Genomic DNA, 26,881 nt, shown 5'->3' with positions numbered 1-26,881 from the left:
CCCTCATCATCCCTGTCTTGTTACCTCAAGGTAATCTTTGATTCATCTCTCTCTTTCTCTTCACAAATCCAACAGACTGCCAAAACCTGTTGTTTTGTTTCTCTACATCACCAAAATCCGACCCTTCCTTTCTGAGTGCACTGCTAAGACCCTCATCATCTCTCGCCTAGACTACTGCAACCTGCTTCTCTCTGGCCTTCCACTAAACATCTCTCTCCCCTTCAATCTGTTCAGAACTCTGCTGCATGCCTCACATTTTGACAAAGTCACTATGCCCACATTACCCCTCTCCTCAAGTCACTTCATTGGCTCCCTGTTTCTACATACAGTTCAAACTATTCTTACTGACCTAGAACATAAGAACAGCCTTACTGGGTCAGACCAATGGTCCATCAAGTTGGCCAATCTAGGTCACTAGTACCTGGCCAAAACCCAAGGTGTAGCAATATTCCATGCTACCGATACAGGGCAAGCAGTGGCTTCATCCGTGTCTTTCTCAATAACAGCCTATGGACTTTTCCTCCAGGAACTTATCCAAACCTTTCTTAAAACCAGCTATGCTATCCACTCTCACCACATCCTTTGGCAACCTACTCTGCAGATCCTCAGTATCTCTCCTCTTCCTTATACACATAGAAACATGATGGAGATAAAGGCTAAATGGCCCATCCAGTCTGCCCATCCGCAGTAACCATTATCTCTTCCTCTCTCTAAGAGATCCTAAGTGCCTATCCCATGCTTGCTTGAATTCAGACACAGTCTCTGTCTCCACCACCTCTTCCGGGAGACTGTTCTACGCATCTACCACCCTTTCTGTAAAAAAGTATTTCCTTAGATTACTCCTGAGCCTATCAATCTCTTAACTTCATCCTATGCCCTCTTATTCCAGCGCTTCCTTTCAAATGAAAGACTCGACTCATGCGCATTTACATCACAAAGGTATTTAAACATCTCTATTATATATCTCCCCTCTCCCGCCTTTCCTCCAAAGTATACAGATTGAGATCTTTAAGTCTGTACCCATAAGCCTTGTGACGAAGACCACGCACCATTTTAGTAGCATTCCTCTGGACCGAATCCAGAGATTTTCACTTTTTGGGTAAGTCTCTCTTATCTGGACTGTTCTCCTCTATGGCCAACTTCAGACTCTGTACCTTCTACCTTGTGGCACCATATGCCTGGAACAAACTGCCTAACTCGCTACGTCAAGCTCTGTCCCTGACAGCATTCAAATCCAGAATCAAAGCCCACTTCTGTGAAGCTGCTTTCAATTCCAAACTCCAGCCCACCTGCTAAGCGCCCATACCTGTCTTATCATTTCCTCTGTAACTCCCCCACCTGTGCACTGTATTTAGATACATGTTTTTGTCCAGTTTGTCTGTCTCAACTAGATTGTAAGCTCATTTGAGCAAGAGCTGTCTCTTCCATGTTTTGGTGTACAATGCTGCATAAGCCTGGTAGCACTACAGAAATGATAAGTACCGTGTTTTCCGGAAAATAAGACCTATCCCAAAAATAAACCCTAGCATGATTTTCGGGGTAAGTCTTAATATTAGCCCTACCTCCAAAAATAAGCCCTAGTCGCCAGCAGCAGCGCTTCCCCCCCCCCGACCCATATATCTCTCCCATCCGAACCGTGGGACAGAAATGAATACTTTCTAACAAACCGGCAGCGTCAGCAGCAATTTAGACAGGCTGCTTTGCGGCCTTCTATCGCCTGGCTGTTCCTCTGCCTCATCACTGATGAGCATAAGAACATAAGAATTGCCTTTGCTGGGTCAGACCAGTGGTTCATCGTAGAGAATGACACGGTGGCGGTTTACCCGAGGCCACTGCATTTTAGCCGCGGGTCACCCGCCGAAAACGGGGAAGAAAACTAGCAGTCGCTGCGGCGACGGGGACAAGGCCATTCACCGCCCGCGGGGCGGTGAATGGTCTTGTCTCCGCAGTGAGGTATCAAGGATCGCGCGGTCCCCGCAGCCACCGCCCGCCCGCCCGTAGCATTTAGGCAGCTCCCTCCCTCCACCTCACCTTAAATTTCGAGTTTTCCGGCTTCCTTTTTTCCGAGCCGCACGTATTCAAAAATCCGTGCACGCGCGGCTGCGCGAGTCAATCAATCTTCTCCTCTGACGCAACCGGAAACAGGAAGTTGCAGGAGAGGAGAAGTTTGATTGACTCGCGCAGCCGCGCGTGCACGGATTTTTGAACACGTGCGGCTCGGAAAAAAGGAAGCCGGAAAACTCGAAATTTAAGGTGAGGTGGAGGGAGGGAGCTGGCTAAATGCACGGCTTTTTGAACGCGTGCGGCTAGGGAAAAAGGAAGCCGGCAAACTCGGAACGAATATAAGGTGAGGTGGAGGGAGGGTGGGGGCTGCTGGACCATTCTTCATTACTTTGCCATACTAATTCCATTCTATGTTAGGTGCCACGGACTCAGATTCGAGTCCTAGCGATGATGAGTTAAAGATCCCAAAAGAAGCCAACTTCTAAATCCAGTGGTTAGAGCTACACTACACTCCTTGTGACCCTGGGCAAGTCACTTAATCCCTATTGCTTCTGACACAATGGGCAGTTCCAAAGACCAAGACTGGCCAGTGTCAAAGACAGGATGCTGAGCTTGATAGACCCTTAGTCTCCACTGTTTTTAGTGATCAACAAAGTTCTATGTTTCTATAATCACCCTAATTCTGTTATCATTGGACTAGATATTCAAAATGATTTAAATGGCCAGGACAGGCTCCTGGCTGTTCAAATCATCTGTCCAGGGCTAACCAGGCATTTTCAATCTTCATGTTCAGCCCAAATAGTGTCACACAATTCAGCAAAAATACCCAATGTTGTTCCTCATAATTTAAATATTGCTCATAGAAGGAACAACATTGGGTATTTTTGCAAATGGAAGTTGGAGGGTTAATTCCCTTGAAACAGCCAATTGAGTGAAACATGAATTCATGCTGGGACACAAGATAGGTTGAATTTGTTTTGAATTTAAAAAGAAAAATGATCAATGAAGAATACTATAATGGCAAGAAAATATAATGATAAAACAGCAACTAATTTTGCCTATTTTTATATATTAAAAAAGTACTACATAAGGTGAATGTCCATATTGCTGTCTGTTGTTCTGCTGAGCACTGGCATTGAAACAGCAAAATGCATTTATTGCATACTTGTCCTCTGTCGGAAACATTATGGTGGTATATTAGTTGTGTTAATAAAAATTTATAAACAAAGCCCTGCCAGCTGAACATCTCTTTCTCTAGTTCAGCAGCAGGAACTTTGATTTATAAGAATGGAATACGCTAAATATTAGAGTACTAAGGCTTATATGGATGCTGCGGGGACGGTGACGGGGCGGTGAATGGGATGGCAGTGGCGGTGACGGGGCGGTGAAAGGGATGGCAGTGACGGTGACGGGGCGGTGAATGGAATGGCGGTGACGGGGCGGTGCAGAGGATGGTGGGCCGGGGACGGGGCGGTGACGGGGACAGATTTTTTCCCCGTGTCATTCTCTAGTTCATCGTGCCCAGCAGTCCACTCCCACGGCAGCCCTTAGGTCAAAGACCAGTGCCCTAACTGAGTCTAGCCTTACTTGCTTACGTTCTGGTTCAGCAGGAACTTGTCTTGAATCCCTGGAGGGTGTTTTCCCCTATAACAGCCTCCGGAAGAGCGTTCCAGTTTTCTACCACTCTCTGGAACAGCCTGGCAATAGAAGGCTGCGAAGCAGCCTGTCTAGATTGCTGCCGACATTGCCGGTTTGTTATAAGGTATTTATTTCTGTCTCGCGGTTCGGATGGGAGGGAGAGATGGGTCAGCGGGGGAGGGGGCAGAGCGGCAGGTGGGATAGAAAGATGCTACACGGGGGATGGGAGGAAGGGAGAGATAGAAGCTGCAAGGGTTCTGCTGCATAAGGGGGAGGGATAGAAGCTGCCAGATATGGGGGAGGGAGGGATAGAAAGATACTGTACACGGGGATGGGTGGGTGAGAGGTGAGGAAAGATGCTGTATATGTGGGGGAAGAGAAAGGAAATAGAAAGAATTGGGGTGGAGGAGAGGAAGGGAGAGATGATCATTGTACATGAAAAAAATAAGACATCCCTGAAAATAAGACCTAATGCCTTTTTTGGGCCCCAAATTAATATGATAGTGTCTTATTTTCGGGGAAACACGGTAGTAGTAGTAAAGATGAACACTAAGTACAATTTTGTATTGTTCTTTATGAGATGACATAACCAGAACTATATGTAATACTCAAGATGTGAGCCCACCAAGCATTCATAGAGATAGATTATCATTTTCCCTGTTCAGCTTGTTTTCTTTTTCAAATAATTCTTAATATTCTACTTGTTTTTAAGGCTATTTCAATGTGTTTTCCAAAAGTATTCAAAGATTCTTTGGTTGAGTGGTAACTCCTAATATGATGATTGTGTCCTGCAACCAAATCTTTGCTACTGCAGGCCACAATCATCTCTCCTTATAGATCAGTGGCCTCAAACTTGTGGCCCAGGGACCACATGTGGCCTGCCAGGTTCTATTTTGAGGCCCTCGGTATGTTTATCATAATCACAAAAGTAAAATAAAACAGTTTCTTGATCATATGTCTCTTTAGCTATAAATTACAATATTATTATTAAAACTTAGCCAAAAAGAAAGATTTATAAACTATAACGAGTTTTACCTCATGCAAAATTGTCATTTCTTTAATAAGACATTAACTATTTTTTTTCTGAGGCCCTCCAAGTACCTACAAATCCAAAATGTGGCCCTGCAAAGGGGTTGAGTTTGAGACCACTGCTATAGATCTTCATGAGAAGTCCCAGTACCTGCTGGAAAACCCTGAAAACCTGCTTGAGGATGAATAACCTATTCTCTGATACTCAGATGTAGGTGGAGATGGTCTTACTTATCCGGTTTGAGGTCCCTGTGGACGATTCCATAGTTGTGAAGATATTCTAGAGCCAGAACAGTTTCAGCAAAGTACATCTTGGCCATGTCAACCGGCAGTGGACCCATATTCTTCAAGAGTGTTGCACAATCACCCCCTACAGAAAAGAGATTCAGCACTTGATGCACAAAAGGATGCATGATTCCTGCAGGGGTTGAAATTTTTTGTTAAAACAGTGAGCTATGCCCATCCTAAATCAGTATAAATGTAGCCTAGAACTAGAATCACAAAGGTTTCTGAGCCAAAAGATCAGGACAAGCTCAGGGGATCTCTGTTGCCACATGGCCATAACTGGCCAACTCCTCCTGCTTGTCCACGGAGAACTAGAATTACCTGGTAGGAAATGCCAAATTTGGTAAGAATCAGTTGACCACATGTTCAACGAGCATGCTAACATCTGTCTATTGACCGAGTACAGAACAAGACAGACTTGGGGAATGGGGAGGTAACAGAATTCATCCCTGCCCCATCTATGCCCATGACAACCACACCTTGGCTGGCTATTGACTGGGAGAGTTCTTCGGAGGTTTCTTATTCTGACATCCTGGCCTGCCAGCCAGTCACACCTCCAAAGGACATAACTCAGCAAACCACTTCCAAAACTATGCTTGAACCCCACAGGCTAGTCCCTCCATCTACCTGCATTACTTTCAAATAAGAAATGGATGGGGGAAAATCTAGTAACACATCATTCCCCACAGAAAAAATGCTGAAACTCCAAGTGCATGCCATCCAGGAAATATTACATTTGAGATCCTTTAATGCTTCTTTTTCCAAGTCCTAAAGGTCGCAGATCTAAAGTTAGTTTTTCCACTAGTTTATCTATCAGGCCCCTTTTGTTTGGAACAAACTTCTTTAAACACTTATCTGTTTAAGAAATATATTATTACTTAAAAGATGTATTTGAAATCTTTATGTAATTTGCTACTTCTTGCACTGTGTGTATTCTCTGTATGTTATCTGTTACTTTCTAGTATTACCATTAATTGTAATTCACCAGATTGTGCTGGTTATCTTTAGGTTGCAATCCACATAAAACTGCAAGATATTGTGTAATAAAGGGATGACAATATCATTTCAACCTATTTAAGTGCTCACCATTTACATACATACATCTCCTGCTCAGCTAAGGGATCTAACTTTTACCTAGATAAGCCGATAACAGAAAGTTGAGAGAGTGCACACTACTGAAGGGGAAGACAGAATCTTGCACTAATCACTACCACATCAACACAAAACACATTGCACCCAGCTGCAATGCATGGCCTACCTTCCACATACTCCATCACCATGCAGAGATGACGCCTGGTCTCAAAGGAGCAGAACATGCTGACTACAAAAGGGTTCTCAGCAAATGTCAGGATGTCTCTCTCCACAAACACCTGCTGGATCTGGTTCCGGAGGATCAGATTCTGTTTGTTTATCTTTTTCATGGCAAACCGCTGGCGAGTCTCCTTGTGACGGACCAGATAGACAGCTCTAAGAAAAGAACAACAATGGTATTTGAGATCTGTGTCCCAGGGGGAGGGGGAATTTAACATTATTGAAAATGAATATATGGGAATCTAACCCAGTATCCAGTCTTCATGGTGGTCAATCCAGGTCACAAGTACCTGGCAAAAACAAAAAATAGTAGCAACATTCCATGCTACCGATTCAGGGCAAGCAGTGGCTTCCCCCATGTCTGTCTTAATAACAGACTATAGACTTTTCCTCCAGGAACTTGTCTAAACCAGCTACATTAAGCTTAACTATTCTCAGAGTGAAAAATATATATCCTTGTATTGGTTTTAAAAGTATTTCCCTGTAAGTTCATCGAGTGTTCCTTAGACTTTGTAATTTTTGATGGAATAAAAAATCGATCCACTTGTACCTGTTCTACACCACACAGGATTTTGTAGACTTCAATCATATCTCCTTTCAGCTGTCTCTCTTCCAAGCTAAAGAGCCCTAACCTCTTTCCTCGTACAAGAGTGTTCATCCCCTTTATCACTTTGGTCGCTCTTCTTTGAACCTTTTCTAGTTCCACTATATCTTTTTTGAGACAAGGTGACCAGAATTGAAGGCAATACTCAAGGTGAGGTTGCACCGTGGAGCGATACAGAGGCAATTAAACTTAGAATACTACCTATGTGTGTTTTTTTGTAAAGCATTAAAGATCTACCTGTTTGAAAGAACAGTTTTGTAATTTCTTATTGCTTTCTAAGATGTTAAATGAATTTTTAATCCACTTTGAACCAAAACTTTGGGAGTTGGCAGACTATAAGTATATCATTTCATGCTTATCCAGAAGCTAGGAGGGGACTTCACTGATCCAGACTAGATACCCCTGAGAGGAAATGTGGCTTTGAGTCAGGACTAGATAACCCAGCATTCTAAAAGTGGGCAAATGCGAGGTTAATGCTGATGAAGCACCTTATTGATGGGGGAAGGTAATTTGATTCTATCTGAGGAGCTTCAACAGCACATAAGGGCTAGATGGGAAAACAGATTTGCTTATTGCCAAGGGAACCTTATTTATCTCTCCTGGACCACAAACAACTTAAACTGTGAATGGGAGACAAAATAAGAGGCCTATTTGAAATGAAAAATCAGAACATGATATTTCCATATCAGGGTTACATTAAGGCTTTGGTTAAATGGGAGGAGGATAGGGATATGGAAGGAGTGAAACATTGTTGGGCACAAGAACTAGGGAGAGATTTAGGGGACTGGAATATGTTGAAATATAATAATGCAGACCTAGAGGATGTTATTTTCCTTTTTTAATTATTTTTACTTTATTTATAATAAATTTAACAATTATTTCAAGAAATACATCTTGTATAGAAAAGAAAAACATTTCAGAAAAACAAAAAAGTTCAGGAAAATTCTTCCTTCGGAAAACAATTAAGTAAGATAAATATTACCAATACTCTCTCTCTCTCAAGTCCTCTAATCGAGAGACAGATTGAAAAAAATGACTAAATGAATTAGAATAAAGAATTTAAATCACTCAAACCTGAGCAGTTGATATCACTATCTATTGTTAGAGCTAGAAGGTGGCATAGTAGTAAAGGGTATTTCAGGTGGCAAAAAAATTAATTAAATGGGTTATGTCAAAGAAAATATAACGTACAGATTGGTACTTTATTACACAATTACATGGAAATTTTCTGAAAAATAAAGGGAATGTTATTTTCAAGTATTACATAGAGAACTGAATTCTATAAATGACACTGAAAAATCAGCACCAACTAAAATAAAAACCGCATGCTGACCACTATTCTATAAAGAGCACTCAAAGTTAGGCACCTTTTAGAGAATAGTACTTGATGCCAGGAACTGTGCCTAACTTCTTCCCTCCTCCCCCCCACCTTTTACTAAGCCACATTAGAGATTTCTACCATGGCCCGGAGCACTAAATGCTCTGACGCTTATAGGAATTCTATGAGCATTGGAGCAGCGTCGGAGCATTTAGCTCTCTGGGTCACAGTAGAAAGCGAAGTTGCTTTCCTGTAATGTGGGTTCTTCGTGGACAGTAGAGAAATGCAGCCACACTTGATGGTGAAGTCCTAGACTGATCTTATGTGCCGGTGCTCTCCCCTAGATAAAGTAAGCCTTTGCTTACTGAGCATATACAGGGGGTGTCAGGTCAAAAGCGCGCCGGGACAAAGGCATGCCCAGACAATTGAGCGCAGCGTGCGCCGCTGCTCTGCTCTAAATTACTGTTTTTAGTGCTCCGACGGGGGGGCGTGGGGGGGAACCCCCCCCACATTACTTAATAGACATCGCGCCGCGTTGTGGGGGGTATGGGGGGTTGTAACCCCCCACATTTTACTGAAAACTTCATTTTTTCCCTGTTTTTAGGGAAAAAGTTCAGTTTACAGTAAAATGTGGAGGGTTACAACCCTCCAAACCCCCCCTAACGCCGGCGCGATGTCTATTAAGTAAACTGGGGGGGTTCCCCAACAAAACCCCACATCGGAGCACCTAAAAACTGTAATTTAGAGCGGCGTGGCGGCGCTCAATTGTCGGCACGCGCTTTTGTCTTTTGCGCCGTTGTCTATGAACCTATACAGGGTCTCCTGTCTCTCACAGCTCTTCCCCTGTGAAAACAGTTTTGTCCCTAGCTGAGGAATCATATACGGAGAAGAAAGAGAAGAAGGGAGGGAAAGTGTGGCTGCATTTCCCTGCTGTCCACGGAGAACCTACGTTACAGGTAAGTAACTACACTTTACAGGTAAGCAACTTCGCTTTCTCTGGAGACAAGCAGGGAAGATGCAAGCTCACTTGATGGTGAGTCCCTAACTAGAAAGCAAAAATGGGTGGAGGATAGGAACTATGAAACAAAAATTTTCTGAGGACAGATTGAGGAAAACGAATTTCTGTGCTGTACTCTGGTTCAGACAGTAATGCTTTGCAAAAGTTTGAATAGTAGACCAGGTTACAGCCTTGCAGATTTCCTGAATTAGGATGGAGCGAAAACTTGCTATAGAAGCAGCTTGCATGTAATTGATGTACTCCTATATTGCCTAGAGTGGGTTGATTTTTCTTTTTTGTAGCAGAAGTTAATACAGCGAGAAATGCAGAAGGAAAATGCATGCTTAGTTTCCCTTTGCATCTTTCCTGGTGGGGAAGGGTTCACACTGTGAAAATGATGATAGCTCCAGTGATATAATACTATATGAATACACTTCTCCCTCTGAATCCACGGTTTCAGTATCTGCGGATTCGGTTATTCACAATTTTTTTTGAAAAAAAAAAACCTAATTCCGGACCTTCCCCGCCTCCCTCCCGGCATCCCAGACCTTCCCTTGTGGTGTAGCGGGCGTTCGGGGCAGGAGCGATCTTCCTACGCTCCTGCCCCGTGCAGATCACTCATAGAAAATGGCTGTGGGGTGTTCCCGTTGTAGACTTTTTTTTATTAGAACATAAAAACATAAGCATAGCCTTACTGGGTCAGACCAATGGTCCATCAAGCCCAGTAGCTCGTTCTCACAATGTCCAATCCAGGTTACTAGTACCTGGTCAAAACCCAAGGAGTAACAATATTCCAGGCTACCGATCCAGGGCAAGCAGTGGCTTCCCCCATGTCTTTCGCAATAACAGACTATGGACTTTTCCTCTCGGAAATTGTCCAAACCTTTCTTAAAACCAGCTATGCTATCCGCTCTTACCACATCCTCTGGCAAAGCGTTACAGAGCTTAACTATTTTCCGAGTGAAAATTTTTTCTCCTATTGGTTTTAAAGTATTTCCCTGTAACTTCATCGAGCATCACCTAGTCTTTGCAATTTCTGACGGAGTAAAAAAATCGATCCACTTATCCACATTCTACTCCACTCAGAATTTTGTAGATTTCAGTCAAATCTCCCCTCAGCCATCTCTTTTCCAAGTTGAAGAACCCTAACCTTTTAGTCTTTCCTCATATGAGAAGAGTTCCATCCCCTTTATCATATTGGTCGCTCTTCTTTGAACCTTTTCTAGCACCACTATGGGCCCCCTATTACTAAGGTGCGCTAGCGGTTTTAGCACGTGCAAGATGCCAACGCCTCCATAGAGCTTGCATTAGTATTTTTCGTTTAGTGCAGGGTTTGCGCACGCTAATCCTCAGCGCGCACTAAAGACGCTAGCGCACCTTAGTAAAAGGAGTCCTATATCTTTCTTGAGTTAAGGAGACCAGAATTGAATGCAATACTCTAGATGAGGTTGCACCATGGAGTGATACAGGGGCATTATAACATTCTTAGTCTTGCTAACCATCCCTTTTAAAATAACTCCTAGCATCTGAAGTACTGGTAAGTGTGTTATATTTATCAGTACTTTATATTTTATTGTCCTGGATCTAAGTATAAAATGATAAATTTACCATATATTATAATGACCTAAGATTTTATTTTTGAATTTGGAGTCAGTACATTTTTACTGATTCAGACTCCACCTCTATCTCCTCAGCTTCAGAGATAAGGGCCAATGTCTGAAATTGAATTTCCCTATTAAAATGTGTCTGTCCCTTATTCCTATAAAAACATCTTGAGCAGAAGTTCTGGTTTTCAGTGGGGAGCTAGATGAGGGAAGCCTCAGAACACAGAGGACCTATGAAGAGAGTGTGTCCCCCTCCCTCCCCCCAATATCAGAATTCCAGTGTGCATTGAAAAACAGTAGCCTCCTCTTGGCGCAGCTGCAAGTGTGTGATCTAAGGGCTTTAGCCCCTCTTAGGTCACCCTTTTTTTGCTGCCTATGAAGTTTGTGAGACCCAGAATAACTTACCAATAATGGGGAAGAGAAAAGTTAAACCCAGAGTATATCTCTACTTCAAGTTCTGCCAAATACTGGTCCTATGGATAAGCATGCTGTGCCTCTTTCTCAAGCAATTAAGAATGTGCCAGGTATTTCTGGTTCACTTTTCTTCTTTGAGCCTTGTTGACAGGACCCATTCTCTTACCACCCCAGTTCACTAGTGGTGAGATATATCTGCTCCAAAGATAGGGCAAGATTTACCCTGTTTGCTCATTCTGTACCCCCACTAAAGGAGTTGGCTCCCTTACCATCTGTTCTTAAAATAATTTTGTAAATTAGGAGGGGGCCAGAACATTCCTAGTGAAGATTTTCAAGTAGATGTTTCTTGAAGGTTATTTGGACTTATTCTGTTTCTTATGCTGGTTCTTATTTTAGTTCTCGCCAATTTCTATCTGGTGTCCCACAGGGTTCTGTCCTCGGGCCTATTCTCTTCAATATTTTTCTTGCTCCTCTAACTTTACTATTACAGGCTCTAGAATTCACCTTCTTCATTTATGCTGATGACATTCAGTTATCGCATCCTTTCAATTACAATTACCCTAATGACTATCTCTCGATTTCTCAGAAATTGGATAAGGTATTCGAGTGGTTAACAACTAATAGACTCAAAATTAATTCTCAGAAAACCTTAACTATGGTATTTCCCCCAATTAAAAACGTGCAGAATCTCCCATGTCCTAGTTTCTGTTTCAGTTTAAAAAGATGTCCTTTGGAATATTCATCAACTATCAAAATTCTTGGTGTCACTCTCGATACAACATGGTCATTTCACTCACATATTTCCAACATAGTTTCTTCATCTTTCCTACGGCTGTCAGCTCCGCTCAGTTGGTAATTTTTAGACTGGACTTCTATAACTTGTTATTAATTGGAATCCCACATTACCAGTTGCGCCAACTCCAGCTTGTGCAAAACACTGCACTTAGGCTTCTTTACAGACGTTCAAAATTCGACCATGTTACTCCATTTCTCAAATCTGAACATATGCTCCCAATTTCATTTAGGATACCCTTCAAATACAATACACTCACTTTCCAGATTTTGACTTCTGGTCTTCCCTTATTTTTATCTAGTCACTTGACTCCTTATTCACCTAAAAGGAATCTTCGTTCCTCTCACCAGCATTTATTGTCTATTCCGTCCTTCTGGCAGATGTTTCTGGACATGCATAGAGATTCTAGTTTTTCCATAATGGTACCTACCCTCTGGAACTCTCTTCCACTCTATTTGCGTTCTGAAAAATCCTTTATGACATTTAAGTCTCAAATGAAAGCATATTACGTCAAGATGGCGTTTGATCCCAATTCCTAATAGTCATCTTCTATTTCAAGGTCTCCTCTTTAATTTACCTTCCTTCTTGTTCTGATCCTATTTGGGTTTCCCCTTTTAATATTGCAAACTTCCCTGCCCTCATCTGCCTATTTGTGTCGTGTTTTTTTTAACCAGACTATGGTTTTTTCCCGTTTGTCTTTATTTGGTTTTAAATTGCTCCCTGTTGTTTTTACATTTTGTAAACCACTTTGTTTTGACTTTTTTTTTGTCAGTAATGGTGGTATATCAAATAAAGTAACTGAAACTGTATCAGAGATTAAATCTATGATTCAGCAGTTTCTTCCCCAAGTTGTCCAATTCTTTCATCAGACTGTGAATAAGCTTGAAGAACAGGACTCTAGGCTGGCTAATTTAGAATCTACTTTGGGATGTTTGGAGAGCCAGGTCTCAGCTATTCAGTCTGCTAATGTTTCATTTATTAAGGACAGCTTGTTTCTGCAAAGGCAAGATAAACTTTTGGAAAAAACATACCGAGCAAGATCTAAGGTTAGCCCCAAAAAAGCTGTTTAATAAATATTTAAAACATGTCTTGAAGTTGTCCGAGGCCGATTCTATTTTGACTCTATTATATTTCTTCTGCTAAAATAGTCTCAAAAAATAATGAGGAAGGAGGAGAAACACAGAAATACGATGGCAGATAAAGGCCAAATGGCCCATCCAGTCTGTCCATTTGCAGCATCCACCATCTCCTCCTCTTCCTTTAGGCTAAGCCTCTTTATACCTGCATTTTGAGGTCATAGAACTTTATGGTTATATGCTAAGGCTATTAACATTTTTATTATGAGGTCAGAAAACTTTATGATTATAGAAACAAGACGGCAGATAAAGGCCAAATGGCCCATCCGGTCTGTCCATCCACAGCATCCACTATCTCCTCCTCTCCCTAAGAGATTTCATGTTGGTGGATTAAGCATCAGTTGATTAGACAGCTTTTTTAGAGTCATGCAATGATGCAATTTCTACCAACTGGTTTCCTTTGTCAAAGCTATAGCTCTATTAAAAAAATTTTCAACAAACAATGTACTTTTTTGTGGTCAAAAAGTTAACATTTTTCCCTGATATGTCCAGGGCAACACAGGTATGGAGGAAACAATTTTTGACTCTGAAGCTTAAAGTGCTGCAGTTGTATACAACTCTTTCTTAGGTTTCCTTGCAAATGGGTTTATTGGTTATAAGGGGAATAGCTATGGGCTATTTTTACTAAAGGGCATTAGAGGTTTTTAGCATGGGCCTGTGAGGTAAATGTTCAGACACTCATAGAATTCCTATGAGCATCGGAGCATTTACCTCACTGACCCATGCTAAAAACTCTAGTGCTGTTTAGTACCCTCATATATGTTTTTTGATCCATTGCAATTAGAATCTTTTTTTTTTTTTTTAACCCAGAGAAAAGTAGACAGGTTGTCATGTGTTATGATTCAGTTTCCCTATGCTTTCCTTGCTAGGCAAGTTTATTGGAATCTAAATACAGATTGAAGCCTAAATTTTATTATTTTCAAGATAATTTTCTTCACTTCTTGATATGGATTATAGTAACTATTGTATTCTTTGCTTATTTCTTTTAATATTGAATACTTTTCTCTAATTGTACTTTGACAATTGAATAATAAAGAGAGGGGAGAACTGTTCTCCACTGAAGTAGATACTGGTGAAGCATCAGATAACAGATTTCAGTCATATTTGAATGTACAAATCCATTTCTTATATAAGCAGCCTTTGCTAAACAGAGTGAAAGCACATTAGAGATGGACAACCATTACCAGAACTGTGTTCCATATATAAAATCACTTTCTGGCAGACACTGCTGAAAAGTAGTGAAGAACATCAGATATGGATAACAGTAATCATAACTGAGTTTCCATGTATAAAGCCCTTTATTTAAGCAACCAGTGCTGAAAATAAGGGAGTGCATCAGATATGAAAAACAGTTATCAAGACTGACTCTGAATAAATAAGTCACTTTCCAGTGAGGTAGACAATGCTGAAAGTAATGGTTATAATAACTATGTTTCCAAATATAAACCACTGTGTCTGTAGGCAGACATCAGCATCAGAGATGAAGAACGGATTCAGAACTGTTTTCTTCATCAATAAAAACATAAGCATCAGAATGAGGGGAGCCTCTAGTGCCATGGTACCTCTCCCCCCCCCCCAAGTTTCCATTTCTTCACTGTAAGGAGTTTCCTTCCTTACCTCTTTCCCCTGGGGCAGTGATGCTATAATTTGTAGAATGGCAGAAGTATAGCAGCCAGCTGGCATAGATCTTTGTGTATCTGCATATGTTCAAGGCCTGCCAGCTTCCACCCCCTCTAAAACAGGAAGTTTGGAAGGGGTGGAAGTCAGCAGGTCTTGAGCATGTGCAGAAACCCAAGGTCAACTCTGATGCCTTTTCCGCTAATTGTGGCATCAGGGGGAGCGATAAGGAAAAACACATTGTGGGGGAAGGAGGAGAGCATTGCTGGACACTGGACCTAATACCTTTTATTTATATAGGAATTGCTGGATGCAGTTGAAAATAGTTTATACAAAGCATTATTGAGTGAACATAATTTTCATATGTAACATGGTTAAAACTTAGTAATGACACCCTGAGTAAAAATCATGTTTCTCTAGAGCAGTGTTTTTCAACCTTTTTTGGGCAAAGGCACACTTGTTTCATGAAAAAAATCACGAGGCACACCACCATTAGAAAATGGACGATGGTGACAAGAAGGGAGTGGTGAAGGAGGAGAAAGAAGTGGCAGAAAGACTTAACGCGTTCTTTTCATCTGTATTTACAAACGAAGACACATCCAGCATTCCGGAACCTGAACAATTCTTCAATGGAAATCAGGCAGAAAAATTAACAACCATGGAAGTGAGCCTTGAAGATGTACACAGGCAGATAGATAAATTAAAAACAGACAAATCCCCGGGTCCGGACGGAATCCATCCAAGGGTTCTGAAAGAATTAAAGGAGGAGATAGCGGAACTACTGCAGCAAATTTGCAATCTATCCCTGAAAACAGGCGTGATCCCGGAGGACTGGAAGATAGCCAATGTTACGCCCATCTTTAAAAAGGGATCAAAAGGTGACCCAGGAAATTACAGACCAGTGAGTCTGACCTCGGTACCGGGGAAAATGGCAGAAACACTGATAAAAGAAAAAATTGATGAACATTTTGAAAGAAACAAACTTCTGATAACCAGCCAACACGGTTTCTGCAAGGGAAGATCTTGCCTAACTAACTTATTGCACTTCTTCGAAGGAATTAACAAACGGATGGACAATGGAGACCCCATAGACATCATATATCTTGATTTCCAAAAAGCCTTTGACAAGGTGCCCCATGAACGCCTACTCCGGAAACTGAAGAACCATGGGGTGGAAGGAGATGTACATAGATGGATCAGAAGCTGGTTGGCGGGTAGGAGACAGAGGGTGGGAGTGAAGGGCCACTACTCGGACTGGAGGAAGGTCACGAGTGGGGTCCCGCAGGGCTCAGTACTAGGGCCGCTGCTATTTAATGTATTCATAAATGATCTGGAAACAGGGACGAAGTGTGAGATAATAAAATTTGCAGATGACACTAAACTATTTAGTAGAGCTCGGACTAAAGAAGACTGTGAAAAACTGCAAAGGGACTTGAACAAACTAGGGGAATGGGCAACGAGATGGCAGATGAAGTTCAATGTTGAGAAATGTAAAGTATTACATGTGGGAAACAGAAACCCGAGGTACAACTATACGATGGGAGGGATGTTTTTAAATGAGAGTACCCAAGAAAGAGACCTGGGGGTGATGGTGGACTTGACAATGAAGCCGTCGGCACAGTGTGCAGCGGCTGCTAAGAAGGCAAATAGAATGCTAGGCATCATCAAAAAGGGTATTACAACCAGAACGAAAGAAGTTATCTTGCCATTGTATCGAGCAATGGTGCGTCCGCATCTGGAGTACTGCATCCAATATTGGTCGCCGTACCTTAAGAAGGATATGGCGATACTCGAGAGGGTTCAGAGGAGAGCGACACGTCTGATAAAAGGGATGGAAAACCTTTCATACGCTGAGAGATTGGAAAAGCTGGGACTTTTTTCCCTGGAGAAGAGAAGACTTAGAGGAGATATGATAGAGACTTACAAGATCATGAAGGGCATAGAGAGAGTAGAGAGGGACAGATTCTTCACACTTTCAAAAAATAAAAGAACAAGAGGGCATTCGGAAAAGTTGAAAGGGGACAGATTCAGAACGAATGCTAGGAAGTTCTTCTTTACCCAGCGTGTGGTGGACACCTGGAATGCGCTTCCAGAGGGCGTGATAGGGCAGAGTACGGTACTGGGGTTCAAGAGGGAATTGGACAACTTTCTGCTGGAAAAGGGAATAGAGGGGTATAGATAGAGGATTACTGCACAGGTCCTGGACCTGTTGGGCCGCCGCGTGAGCGGACTGCTGGGCACGATGGACCTCATGGTCTGACCCAGTAGAGGCATTTCTTATGTTCTTATGTTAAAAAATTTAACTCTGTGCCTATAATGACTATATATAAAGTAATTCTCTTGAATAGGAATCAAATAAACACAAAGAAAGTATTTTATAATGCTGCCACCGCCAACAACACCGTTGGCGGCGGTGGCACTCAAGTGGCTAAAGAGCCGCAGTTTGCCGGCCTAGGGACAACACTGGAGGGTGGCCAGCTGTGCACCCCCTTGGGACGTAAACCCGGGGTGGGGCAGACCGCCCCCCCCCCCACCCTGGTATGCCACTATCTGTACCTCACTCCCTCCCTATGACCAAAAATTCTCCTTTCTTCTATTCCCTGTGTACACAACCATCTCTTTCCCTCCCTTCCTCTCTCCCATTTCTTCTGTGTCCAAAAACGCATTCCCTCCCCCACCTCAGCATCTCTTTCCCTCCCTTCCTCTCTCCCAAGTCCATTTCTTCTGTGTCCAAAAACCCATTCCCTCCCCCACCTCAGCATCTCTTTCCCTCCCTTCCTCTCTCCCAAGTTCATGCCTTGTGTCCAAAACGCACTCCCTCCCCCCTTTTGTGTTCCGTGTTTGCCTCCCAGCTCATCTTTGCAACTTTCTCAGCCAAACGAAGCTCAAGCCGCGAGGCTTGTCTTCTGCTTCCTGCCTGCCCTGCCGCGCACAAATAGCCGAACGGAAGTATTCTCAGACGTCAGCGCTGACGTCGGAGGGCAGGCTTTGCTTAAGCCCTCCCTCCGACGTCAGCGCTGACATCGGGGAACGCTTGCGATCGGCTATATGTTAGCTGCAGGGCAGGCAGGAACAGAAGACGAGCCTCGCGGCTCGAGATGTATTGAACTCCGCGGGTCCCCCGTCCAGCTCTCTCCTGTCCACGTGGGGCGGACCGCCCCTCTCCCTAGACTGGTGGTACTGCCCTGATGGCGGCCCTGACCGTACGGCACACCAGGCAACATCTCGCGGCACACTAGTGTGCCGCGGAACAGCGGTTGAAAAACACTGCTCTAGAGCTTACCAATGTTTTTATTAGTCACTGCCTAATAGCAGAAGAAAACTGCAATGGTGGAACAATAGTCATCAGAACTGCATATCCCTATAAAAATTATTGCTGATGGGCATCCGTGGAAGGAAGCTATAGTCATTTTTTCTTTTTGCCAGTAGAAAGCAACCTATTTAAGAGATACTCCCATGCAATATCAAAACAGTGCAAAGCACAAGTGAAATTGAAGTCTGAAAGAGAGGCAAAAAGCTTGTGTGAAAGATTACATCAGAAAGATAGAATCTAAGCAACGACAGCCATTATTGAGTAAGAAACAAAACGGCTGTTCTTCCCACACTTTTTTTTTTTTTTTTTTTACAAGATGCGACTGTCTCAGCTGTCATAAAGAACAAAAAAGAAAATGAGGAATAAACTCTCCCAAGGTGAATAAGGGTGAACTTAAGCACAGATCTAACAAGAAAATAGCACCACATATAAGCCACTAGCAACAGAATATTAAAAAAACAAAAACAACCACATCATTTACTTGCACAGTCCATTGCAGAACTGAAGAGTTAAGGGAGTGGAATAAGGGGGGTAGAATTTATCATTAAATATTACAAGGGGGTTATGCTGAAGAGCAAACAGTATACTCAGAGTTGGTTGACTAGTGAAATGACAATGGGTGGGGGGACACTGGGGGTAGAGGGTGGACAGGGGGTTAGTTTTTAAAGAATTACTGTGTTTCCCCAAAAATAAGCCCTAGCTTGATTTTCAGGGTAGGTTTTAATATAAGCCTTACCCCCCGAAAATAAGCCCTAGTCGCCGGCAGCAGCAGCACTTCCTCCCGCCCGCCACGCATCCCCCACCACACCCCCCCCCCCCCGCCGACCCATCTCTCTCTCTCCCATCTGAACCGCGACACAGGCTGCTTTGAGGCCTTCTATCTCCTGGGCGTTCCTCTGCCACATCACTTATGATGTCATCAGCAACGCGGCAGAGGAACGCCCGGGAGATAGAAGGCTGTGAAGCAGCCTGTGTAGATTGCTGCCAAAGCTGTTATAAGGTATATTCCTATCTCGAGGTTTGGATGGGAGGAAGAGATGGGTCAGCGGGGGTGAGGTGGGATAGAAAGATGCTAAACGGGGGGATGAGAGGAAGGGAGGGATAGAAACTGTAAGGGTCCTGCTGCACAGGGGGATGGGAGGGAGGGAGGGAAATACTGCACAAGGGGATGGGTGAGAGGGGAGGAAAGATGCTGCATATGTGAGGGAGAGAAAGGAAATAGGAAGAATTGGGATAGAGGTGAGGAAGGGAGAGATGATCATTACATTAAAAAAATAAGCCATCCCCAAAAATAAGACTTAGTGCCTTTTTTGGGCCCCAAATTAATATAAGACAGTTGTCTTATTTTCGGGGAAACATGGTAATTGATTTTTGATTGTTCAACTGAGACAGGATGTGTTATTTCTTTGGTGGGGACTTTTTTGGTTTGTATCATTCAAAAAATTTGATACAAAACAACTCACTTGATTCATGCCGTCTATGACAGCACAAGTCTCCCACATACAAAAGGGATGTCCAACGTCGGTCCTGGAGGGCCGCAATCCAATCGGGTTTTCAGGATTTCCCCAATTAATTTGCATGAGAACTATTTGCGTGCACTGCTTCCATTGTATGCAAATAGATCTCATGCATATTCATTTGGGAAATCCTGAAAATCCTACCTAGCAAGGGTCGAGGTTACAGTAGTCAAGCTGGCTTAAAACCAAGGACTGACCCAAAGATTTAAATACTGAAGCATCAAAATAAGATCTAATAATAATAATTTTACTCTTATATACCGCCAAACATACAGTCCAAGGTGGTTTACAATAAAGGAAGAGCTGGACATATAGCAAATTACAATGCAAATATCAAATGTTCCTCAGAAAAATACAAATTACAATTAGATCAAAATATTTCTCAAACGCAGTTCAAAATGAGAAAAGACTAGACATACAATAAATAGGAATCGTAAATATCGGATATATCTTAGAATAAAATGCAATTAAGGCAGAAATTTTTCAAACAAATAAGTTTTAAGAATTTTTCAAAATAGATAATAAGATTGGGTTTGGGGGATAAGAACATTCCAATATGAATTCATTGCACTAGCCTGAAGTGCCAAAGTTTTTCCTAAAAATCTCTTATTACGACATGCTTTAACTGAAGGGAACATAAACCAACAAGATCTTCGTGTATTCTTTTTTGAATTATAGAATTCAAAGTGGGAAGTGAGGTAAGTTGGGGTCAATCCAAATAAAACTTTAAAACAACCAAATTTGAACAGAATTCTAGCTTCAAATGGTAACCATGGAGCTTTAAATAGAAAGGGTTTACATGATCAAATTTTTTATGGCCAAAAATCAAACAAACTGCTGTGTTCTGTACTATTCTTAACCTACTAAGGGTTTTTAAATAAGAACTTAGATAAACAATATTACAGTACTCCAAAGCAGACAAGATTGATGATTGAACCACTATCCTAAAAGATGTTGAGTTAAAATATTTTTTAATGGTACGAAGCTTCCATAGAATTGAAAAACATTTTTTAACCAATAAATCAGTATGATCTTAAATGATAACTAACGATCTAATTTAAATCCTAATATTTTTATCGTATGCAATTTCCACAACATGGAAAAACCTTGCAGACCACAATATCAACTTGATGTTTCATGGTTAGGTTATGATCTAGGGTAACACTCAATATTTTAATTGTGGAATGGATCATATATTGCATAGAGTTTACAAATATTGATGAGTCATAAGATAACTGTTGGGGAGAGGCAAAAAGAATTTTGTCTTGTCGGTTGAGAGGGTTGAAGCTGCGACTTTGGGAAGTTGACTTCGAACCCTAGAAACTGAAGAAAAGTTATCATCAGCTGTGTTGCCGAGTATACTGCTGGAGGAGATGCAGCCTTTATTAGCCAGTAGTCTAGATATGGAAACATTTGTAACCCACGAGTACGAAGGGTTGCTGCCACAATCACTTGGTGAATACTCACGGAGAGGAAGCTAGGCCGAATGGCAGAACTTTGTATTGAAAGTGTTAATGAGCTATTTGAAAATGCAGAAATTTTCTGTGATGAGGATATATGAATATGTGTGTGTAAGCCTCTTTTAGGTCTACAGAGCACAGCCACTTGTTTCATTCTAGGAGAGGGTAAAAATACCATGTGAAACTTCTCTTTGACTAGATATTTGTTTAAGTCTCAGAGGTCGAAAATTGGACAAATACCTCTTGTCTTCTTTGGAATTAGGAAATACCTGGAATAGAACCCTTGATTTTTCTGCGAGGGGGAACCACTTCTATGGCATTTAGTTGAAGCAGAGCTTCGATTTCCTGAAGAAGGAGGGACATCTGTTGAGATGTGTAAGAGGACTCTCTTGGAGGGTTGTTTGGGGGAGTGGTAATGAAATGGAGAGAGTAACCCTCCTTGATGACTTTGAGAACCCAAGAGTCCGTAGTGATGAGAGTCCAATAGTGATGAAATAATTGCAGACGACCTCAGGTTCAGGTAAAGGCTGAAGAGGAGGAATTTTGGTCATGCTCTCTAAAAGCATGTCAAAGAGACTGAGCTGGTTTTTTGAGGGGCCAAAGACAAACTTCTGAGGCCTCTGCAGTTTTTGCATCTTCTGTGGAGGAAGCTTTGAAGAGCTGTGGAGGATACTTTCTCTTGAAGGAATAAGAAGCTGGTTTTTCAGCAGGCTTAGACTGTTGACTCTTAAGACTTAAATCTATTCAAAGAGTTCCAGTTCTGCTCATGCTGGGTAAGCTTTTGAGTATCACAAAAGTCAAATCTCCACTCCTATGAAGAAGTCTATATTCAAACACTCGCACTCCACTTTTATAGTTTATCTATACTTGGAGCTTGATATTCGTTCAGGAAAAGGCCTCAGAAATAAGGAGTACTACACTTATAATTTCAGTGGTAATCATTACCAGCATAGGTGTATTCCAAACACGTACTCCATACTGCATTCACTGGCCAAAAACCTGTTCTTTTATTTCATTATCTATATTATGTTTCTGCTAATTTAAACTATTTTTAAAACTTTTTTGTTATAACTTATATCTCTTATTTTGCATATTAGCTGATTGAGTGCAGATCGCATCAGAATTTGAAAAACCTCACAGAAAATTACTAAGCAAAGGCAAAAAATACTACTTATTCAACTTGATTTCACCGCAGCATTTGACCTGTGAGATCAAGGCAACCTACTACAAACACTAGAGGCAATAGGAATCACAGGCAAAGTCTACAATTGGTTTGAAGGATTCCTCCGCTCAAGAAAATAAAGAGTCAAAGCAAAGAAAGAACAATCAGAAACCTGGAACAACCCATGCGGAGCCCCTCAAGGCTCTCTACTATCCCCAACACTCTTCAACCTCTAAATAGCCACACTTGGCACATGCCTAGATAAACTAGGCATAACTTCATACAGTTATGTAGATGATATCATCATCATCCTGCCTTTCGATCAATCCACTAACAACACAACACTCAAACTACACACAACACTAGAAACAATATCACAATGGATGAGAGACCACAAATTAAAGCTGAACCAAGACAAAACCAAATTCCTACTTCTAGAAAAAAACAAACCCCCCTACCAGAAGTAAACTCCATCTTATATCCCTTTCAACCCAACCTAAAACTGTTGGGAATAATGATAGACAAGGGCTGCACCATGCAACGGCAAAACGGTCCAGAAGGCATTCGCAACCATGCACAACCTAAGAAAAATCCAAAAATACTTCAACAAAGAACAATTCAGACTCATGGTCCAAGCACTAATCCTGGGACTGCTGGACTACTGTAACATCCTATACCTGTCATGCCCCACCTACACTTTAAAACAATTACAAACAGTACAAAACACAGCGCTCAGACTGATCTACTCGCTGAAAAAATACGATCACATTACCACTGCTTTCTGAGACTCACACTGGCTCCCAATACAAGCTTACGTACAATACAAATTCTACTGCACTCTATTCAGAACCTTAAATGGAACTGGTCCTAGCTACCTAAACAAACACCTAATCAGAAAAAATACATCAAGACCAAGGAGAACACAGGCTCTCTTCACTCATCCCCCAGTAAAAGGTATACAAAGCAAAAAAATATACGACGATCTACTAGCCACCAGAGCAGCGAAAATAGACTGCCACATCGCCAAGCTATTGACCAAGACGACCAACTGCATAACATTCAGGAAATAACAGAAAACTATGCTTTTCAAAAAATTTGTCAAATGATCTAACTAAACCTTTATAAATCCACCCCCAGATCCCATTGATCATGCTATCCATAAATTCTTGTAAGCTCATTCTATCTGTTTAACTTTGTAAGCTCCCTGGGAATGCCCAGACCAATTTTTTTTGTAAACCACCCAGAATTGAAAGGTATTGGCGGGATAGAAAACAGTAATATAACGTAATGTAAAGTCCATACCGGGCTCTGTGGATGATGTGAGAATAAGCTGCCTTTTTGTCCTAGGATAAACAAAGCTATCATTCAGCGTGTTGTGATTAATTATGCTGCTGGGAAAGTGAAACAAAGGAGATGAGAGTTGGAGAACACGTTAGAACCGGGGTAGGGAACTCCGGTCCTCGAGAGCCGTAGTCCAGTCAGGTTTTCAGGAGTTCCCCAATGAATATGCATTGAAAGTAGTGCATGCAAATAGATCTCATGCATATTCATTGTGGAAATCCTGAACACCTGATTGGAATACGGCTCTCGAGGACCAGAGTTCCCTACCCATGCGTTAGAGCAGTGGTTCTCAACCCTGTCCTGGAGGACCACCAGGCCAATCGGGTTTTCAGGCTAGCCCTAATGAATATGCATGAGCAGATTTGCATGCCTCTCACTTCCATTATATGCAAATCTCTCTCATGCATATTCATTAGGGCTAACCTGAAAACCCGATTGGCCTGGTGGTCCTCCAGGACAGGGTTGGGAACCACTGCGTTAGAGCTTAATTGAGATACCATGTTTGCCCTTGTTGATGAGTTGGTTACCTTTATATTTATCTTGCCAGGGTCGGCTTGAGGCAATCAAAATGGTGTTGACCCCTAAAGTAAATTATAATTTTAAGCATGGTTCCATGCCTTTTTCATTCTATAAAGTTCTGGAAGATAGGATTTGGCATTTCTTTGGGATAAACCTCCTAGAATTGCTATGCGTATGCTTAAATTGCTTAGAGAAGGAGAAATTAGGTTCTTAGCTGCTAATTTTCTTTCTGTTAGCCTGTAGACTGGTATAGTGCTTATGAATGGGTATTATACCTCACTATGACCAGCAGGTGGAGACTGAGACAAAAACTTGTTGTATATTAGCTGAGGCTCCCTCTAGCAATTCAGTCTATCTCAGTCTCCAGCAGGTGATAAGACTAATTTGGCTTCCCTCTTAGTGCTGTTGGAATTTGTTTCTGACTCCAGGGTTCCCCTTTTGTGCCGGACGGAGCTTGGACGGGTCCTGTTTGGGGATCCATCCGACCTCAGGGGTGTTAAACCTGGCGAGTCTCATTCTGGGTCCCTCCCCCCACCTCCCCAAATTTTTGTAGAGGTGCCTCAGCCGTCAGCCTGCCCCCATGGTTGGTCAGGCTTCCAGCTTTGAGAGCCATGGAGTCTGTTCTGATTGACTTTTGCCTATATGACGGCTGGTTTTTACCAGCAGGAGTTGATCATAGCCCTCGGTGGCTTCAGTTGGAGCGAGCTATGGTATTCCCAATCCCTTTAGGAAATATATGTACCTTGAAAATTTGTGGATGGTATCTTTTCTTCTGTTTTGCAGATTGTTCCTGGAGTGTTCTTATTTTTAGCAGATGGTTTGCGTTTGACTTGGCCTGATGCTAATCTTGTTTCTTTATGATATAATTCTGATATCAAAATTCATGATCAATTGGGTTGACTGGCAAGATAAAGGCATTTGGACTATAGTTCAGTTATTGAATGGAAGTGTCTAAGTCTTTTGAGGAATTAAGCAGGGAATATGGTTTGGATATGTGTTATTTTTATCATTGGTTACAGGCTTGGCACTGTTTAAAAGGCTCTAAATTACTTGACCAGGTGTGGAAGGGGGACATTGGTTTGTATGATTTTTTTTAATGGGATTATTTAGGCAGGAATAAAAGCTTCTTCAGTTTACAGAAAATTTAAGTTTAAGAGTGATACTAGATGTACTGGCTTTGGAACATATATGGGAATATGAGTTGAGCGAAGTTGTGAGGGACGATGATTGGGTAGCTTTTTGGACTAGAGTCTGTTGACCTGTTCTGTCTGCTTCTGTTACTCAGTCTATTTTATGTGGCTCATTGGGCCCTCTGGACACTGTACAAAGTGTCTAGATTATCAAAGGAAGAGCCTCAGGCATGCTGGTTTTGTTAGTCGGAGGTGGGGACTCTACAATAATGTTATACACTTGCTCAAATGTGAAACAGTTTTGGCATTCTATATGGGGTAGAATGGAAAGTATTTTTTTCTTTTCGGGTTCCTTTGACTTATAAGCTTATTGTTTTACAGTCTGTAGCTTTGCCTCATAGTTTGCAAAAACCAGAATCTAAATTGTTTGATATTTGGATGGGTACGGCGATACAGCAAATCTTAACTTTCATTTAGAAGTCTAGGTCCCTTTGTTTTATTTCAGAAAGCTCTGAAAACATTCTTGTTTACTAAACACTTTGGAAACTAAGCCATTCTAGATTTCATTCTTCTTTTATATTTATGTACTATACTTACATTATTGTAAACTGAGTCGAGCACCTTTTGGTTGAAGACCCGGTCTATAAAATTAAGTTTTAGTTAGTTAACAAATTGAAAGAACAGTCCAGTTTTGTCTGACTGTGCCTGGTGGAATGCTGTTTGCTTAATACGGAAGTATGAGGAAGTAGCTGCTGTCAAAATGCATATTTTGTCTAATTTTAAAAAGGTTTGGAAGCCTTTAGATGTTTAGAGGGGCATAATCAAAAGAAACGTCTAAGTCCATTTTGGGCCTAAGTCGCAAGTCACCCAAAGTCGGACAAAAGTCGGACATGGGAAAAGGTCCATTTTCGAAAAATACACCCAACATATTTTTTTTTTTTTAAGAATCGTCTAACTGTACGTCCAGCCATCTGATCATCCAGACTGCTAAGTCATCCATCTTCATATCCCATTTTCGTCCATAAATTTGTCCAAGTCACAAACGCTTAGAAAAAGACCTTTTGGGCACGGGAGGGGCCAGAAAAGTGATGGACTGGACACCCAGACATGGCACCAGAGTAGTGAGGTACCTTACAGGGCACTGCTGTAAACTTTACATAAACATCTCACTACAGCTCCCTTATAGGTCATGGTGAGCCCCCCAAAACAACCCCAGAATCTACTAAACCCACCTATCTACCACCCCAATAGCCCTTATGGCTGCAGAAGCCACTTATATGGCAGTACAAAAGGGTTAGGGGTTTCTTTTTTTTTTTGGGGGGGGTGAACATTTTTCACCATGAATGCAGTGATTAGAGTGGCTTATGGGCCTGGGTCCTCCTCTCAATGGTTCACTAACCCACATCCCCAAGACCACTTAAGCTACCTCTGTGCAGCTCTACTAGGCTTTCCTATGCCAGGCTGCCAGGTGCTGATGTTCTGGAGGCAGATATGTAAAGTTGTTATTAAGATTTTTAGGGGGGGTCAATGATCACTGGGGCAGTGTGTGGGGGTCTGTACTTTGTGTCTGCAGTTCTTTATCTGGCCACTTTGGATACTTTCTTGTGACTTAAACCTGGTTTTAGATGGCCTGAGTCACAACATCCAAGTTCTGTCTAGGCAGTGTTGTAAAACTTTTGGTTATACATG

General features: G+C 41.9%; 1 protein-coding gene across 6 annotated transcripts in view; it reads right to left on the bottom strand.

Moving 5' to 3' along the window:
* The window catches only part of MAST3 (microtubule associated serine/threonine kinase 3), a 254,908-nt gene that overhangs the window by 71,208 nt on the left and 156,819 nt on the right, over positions 1-26,881 (bottom strand). For all 6 annotated transcript variants that reach the window (XM_033954928.1, XM_033954927.1, XM_033954930.1 and 3 more), the window contains 2 exons: positions 6,215-6,423; positions 4,903-5,041 (listed from right to left, as the gene is read on the bottom strand). In XM_033954928.1, coding sequence (XP_033810819.1) covers positions 4,903-5,041; positions 6,215-6,423 — 348 coding nt within the window. The remainder of the gene's footprint in view (positions 1-4,902; positions 5,042-6,214; positions 6,424-26,881) is intronic.

This window comes from Geotrypetes seraphini, chromosome 8 (genome assembly GCF_902459505.1).
Source record: "Geotrypetes seraphini chromosome 8, aGeoSer1.1, whole genome shotgun sequence".
Lineage (NCBI taxonomy): Eukaryota > Metazoa > Chordata > Amphibia > Gymnophiona > Dermophiidae > Geotrypetes > Geotrypetes seraphini.
This window is presented reverse-complemented; position numbering and strand designations above follow the sequence as displayed.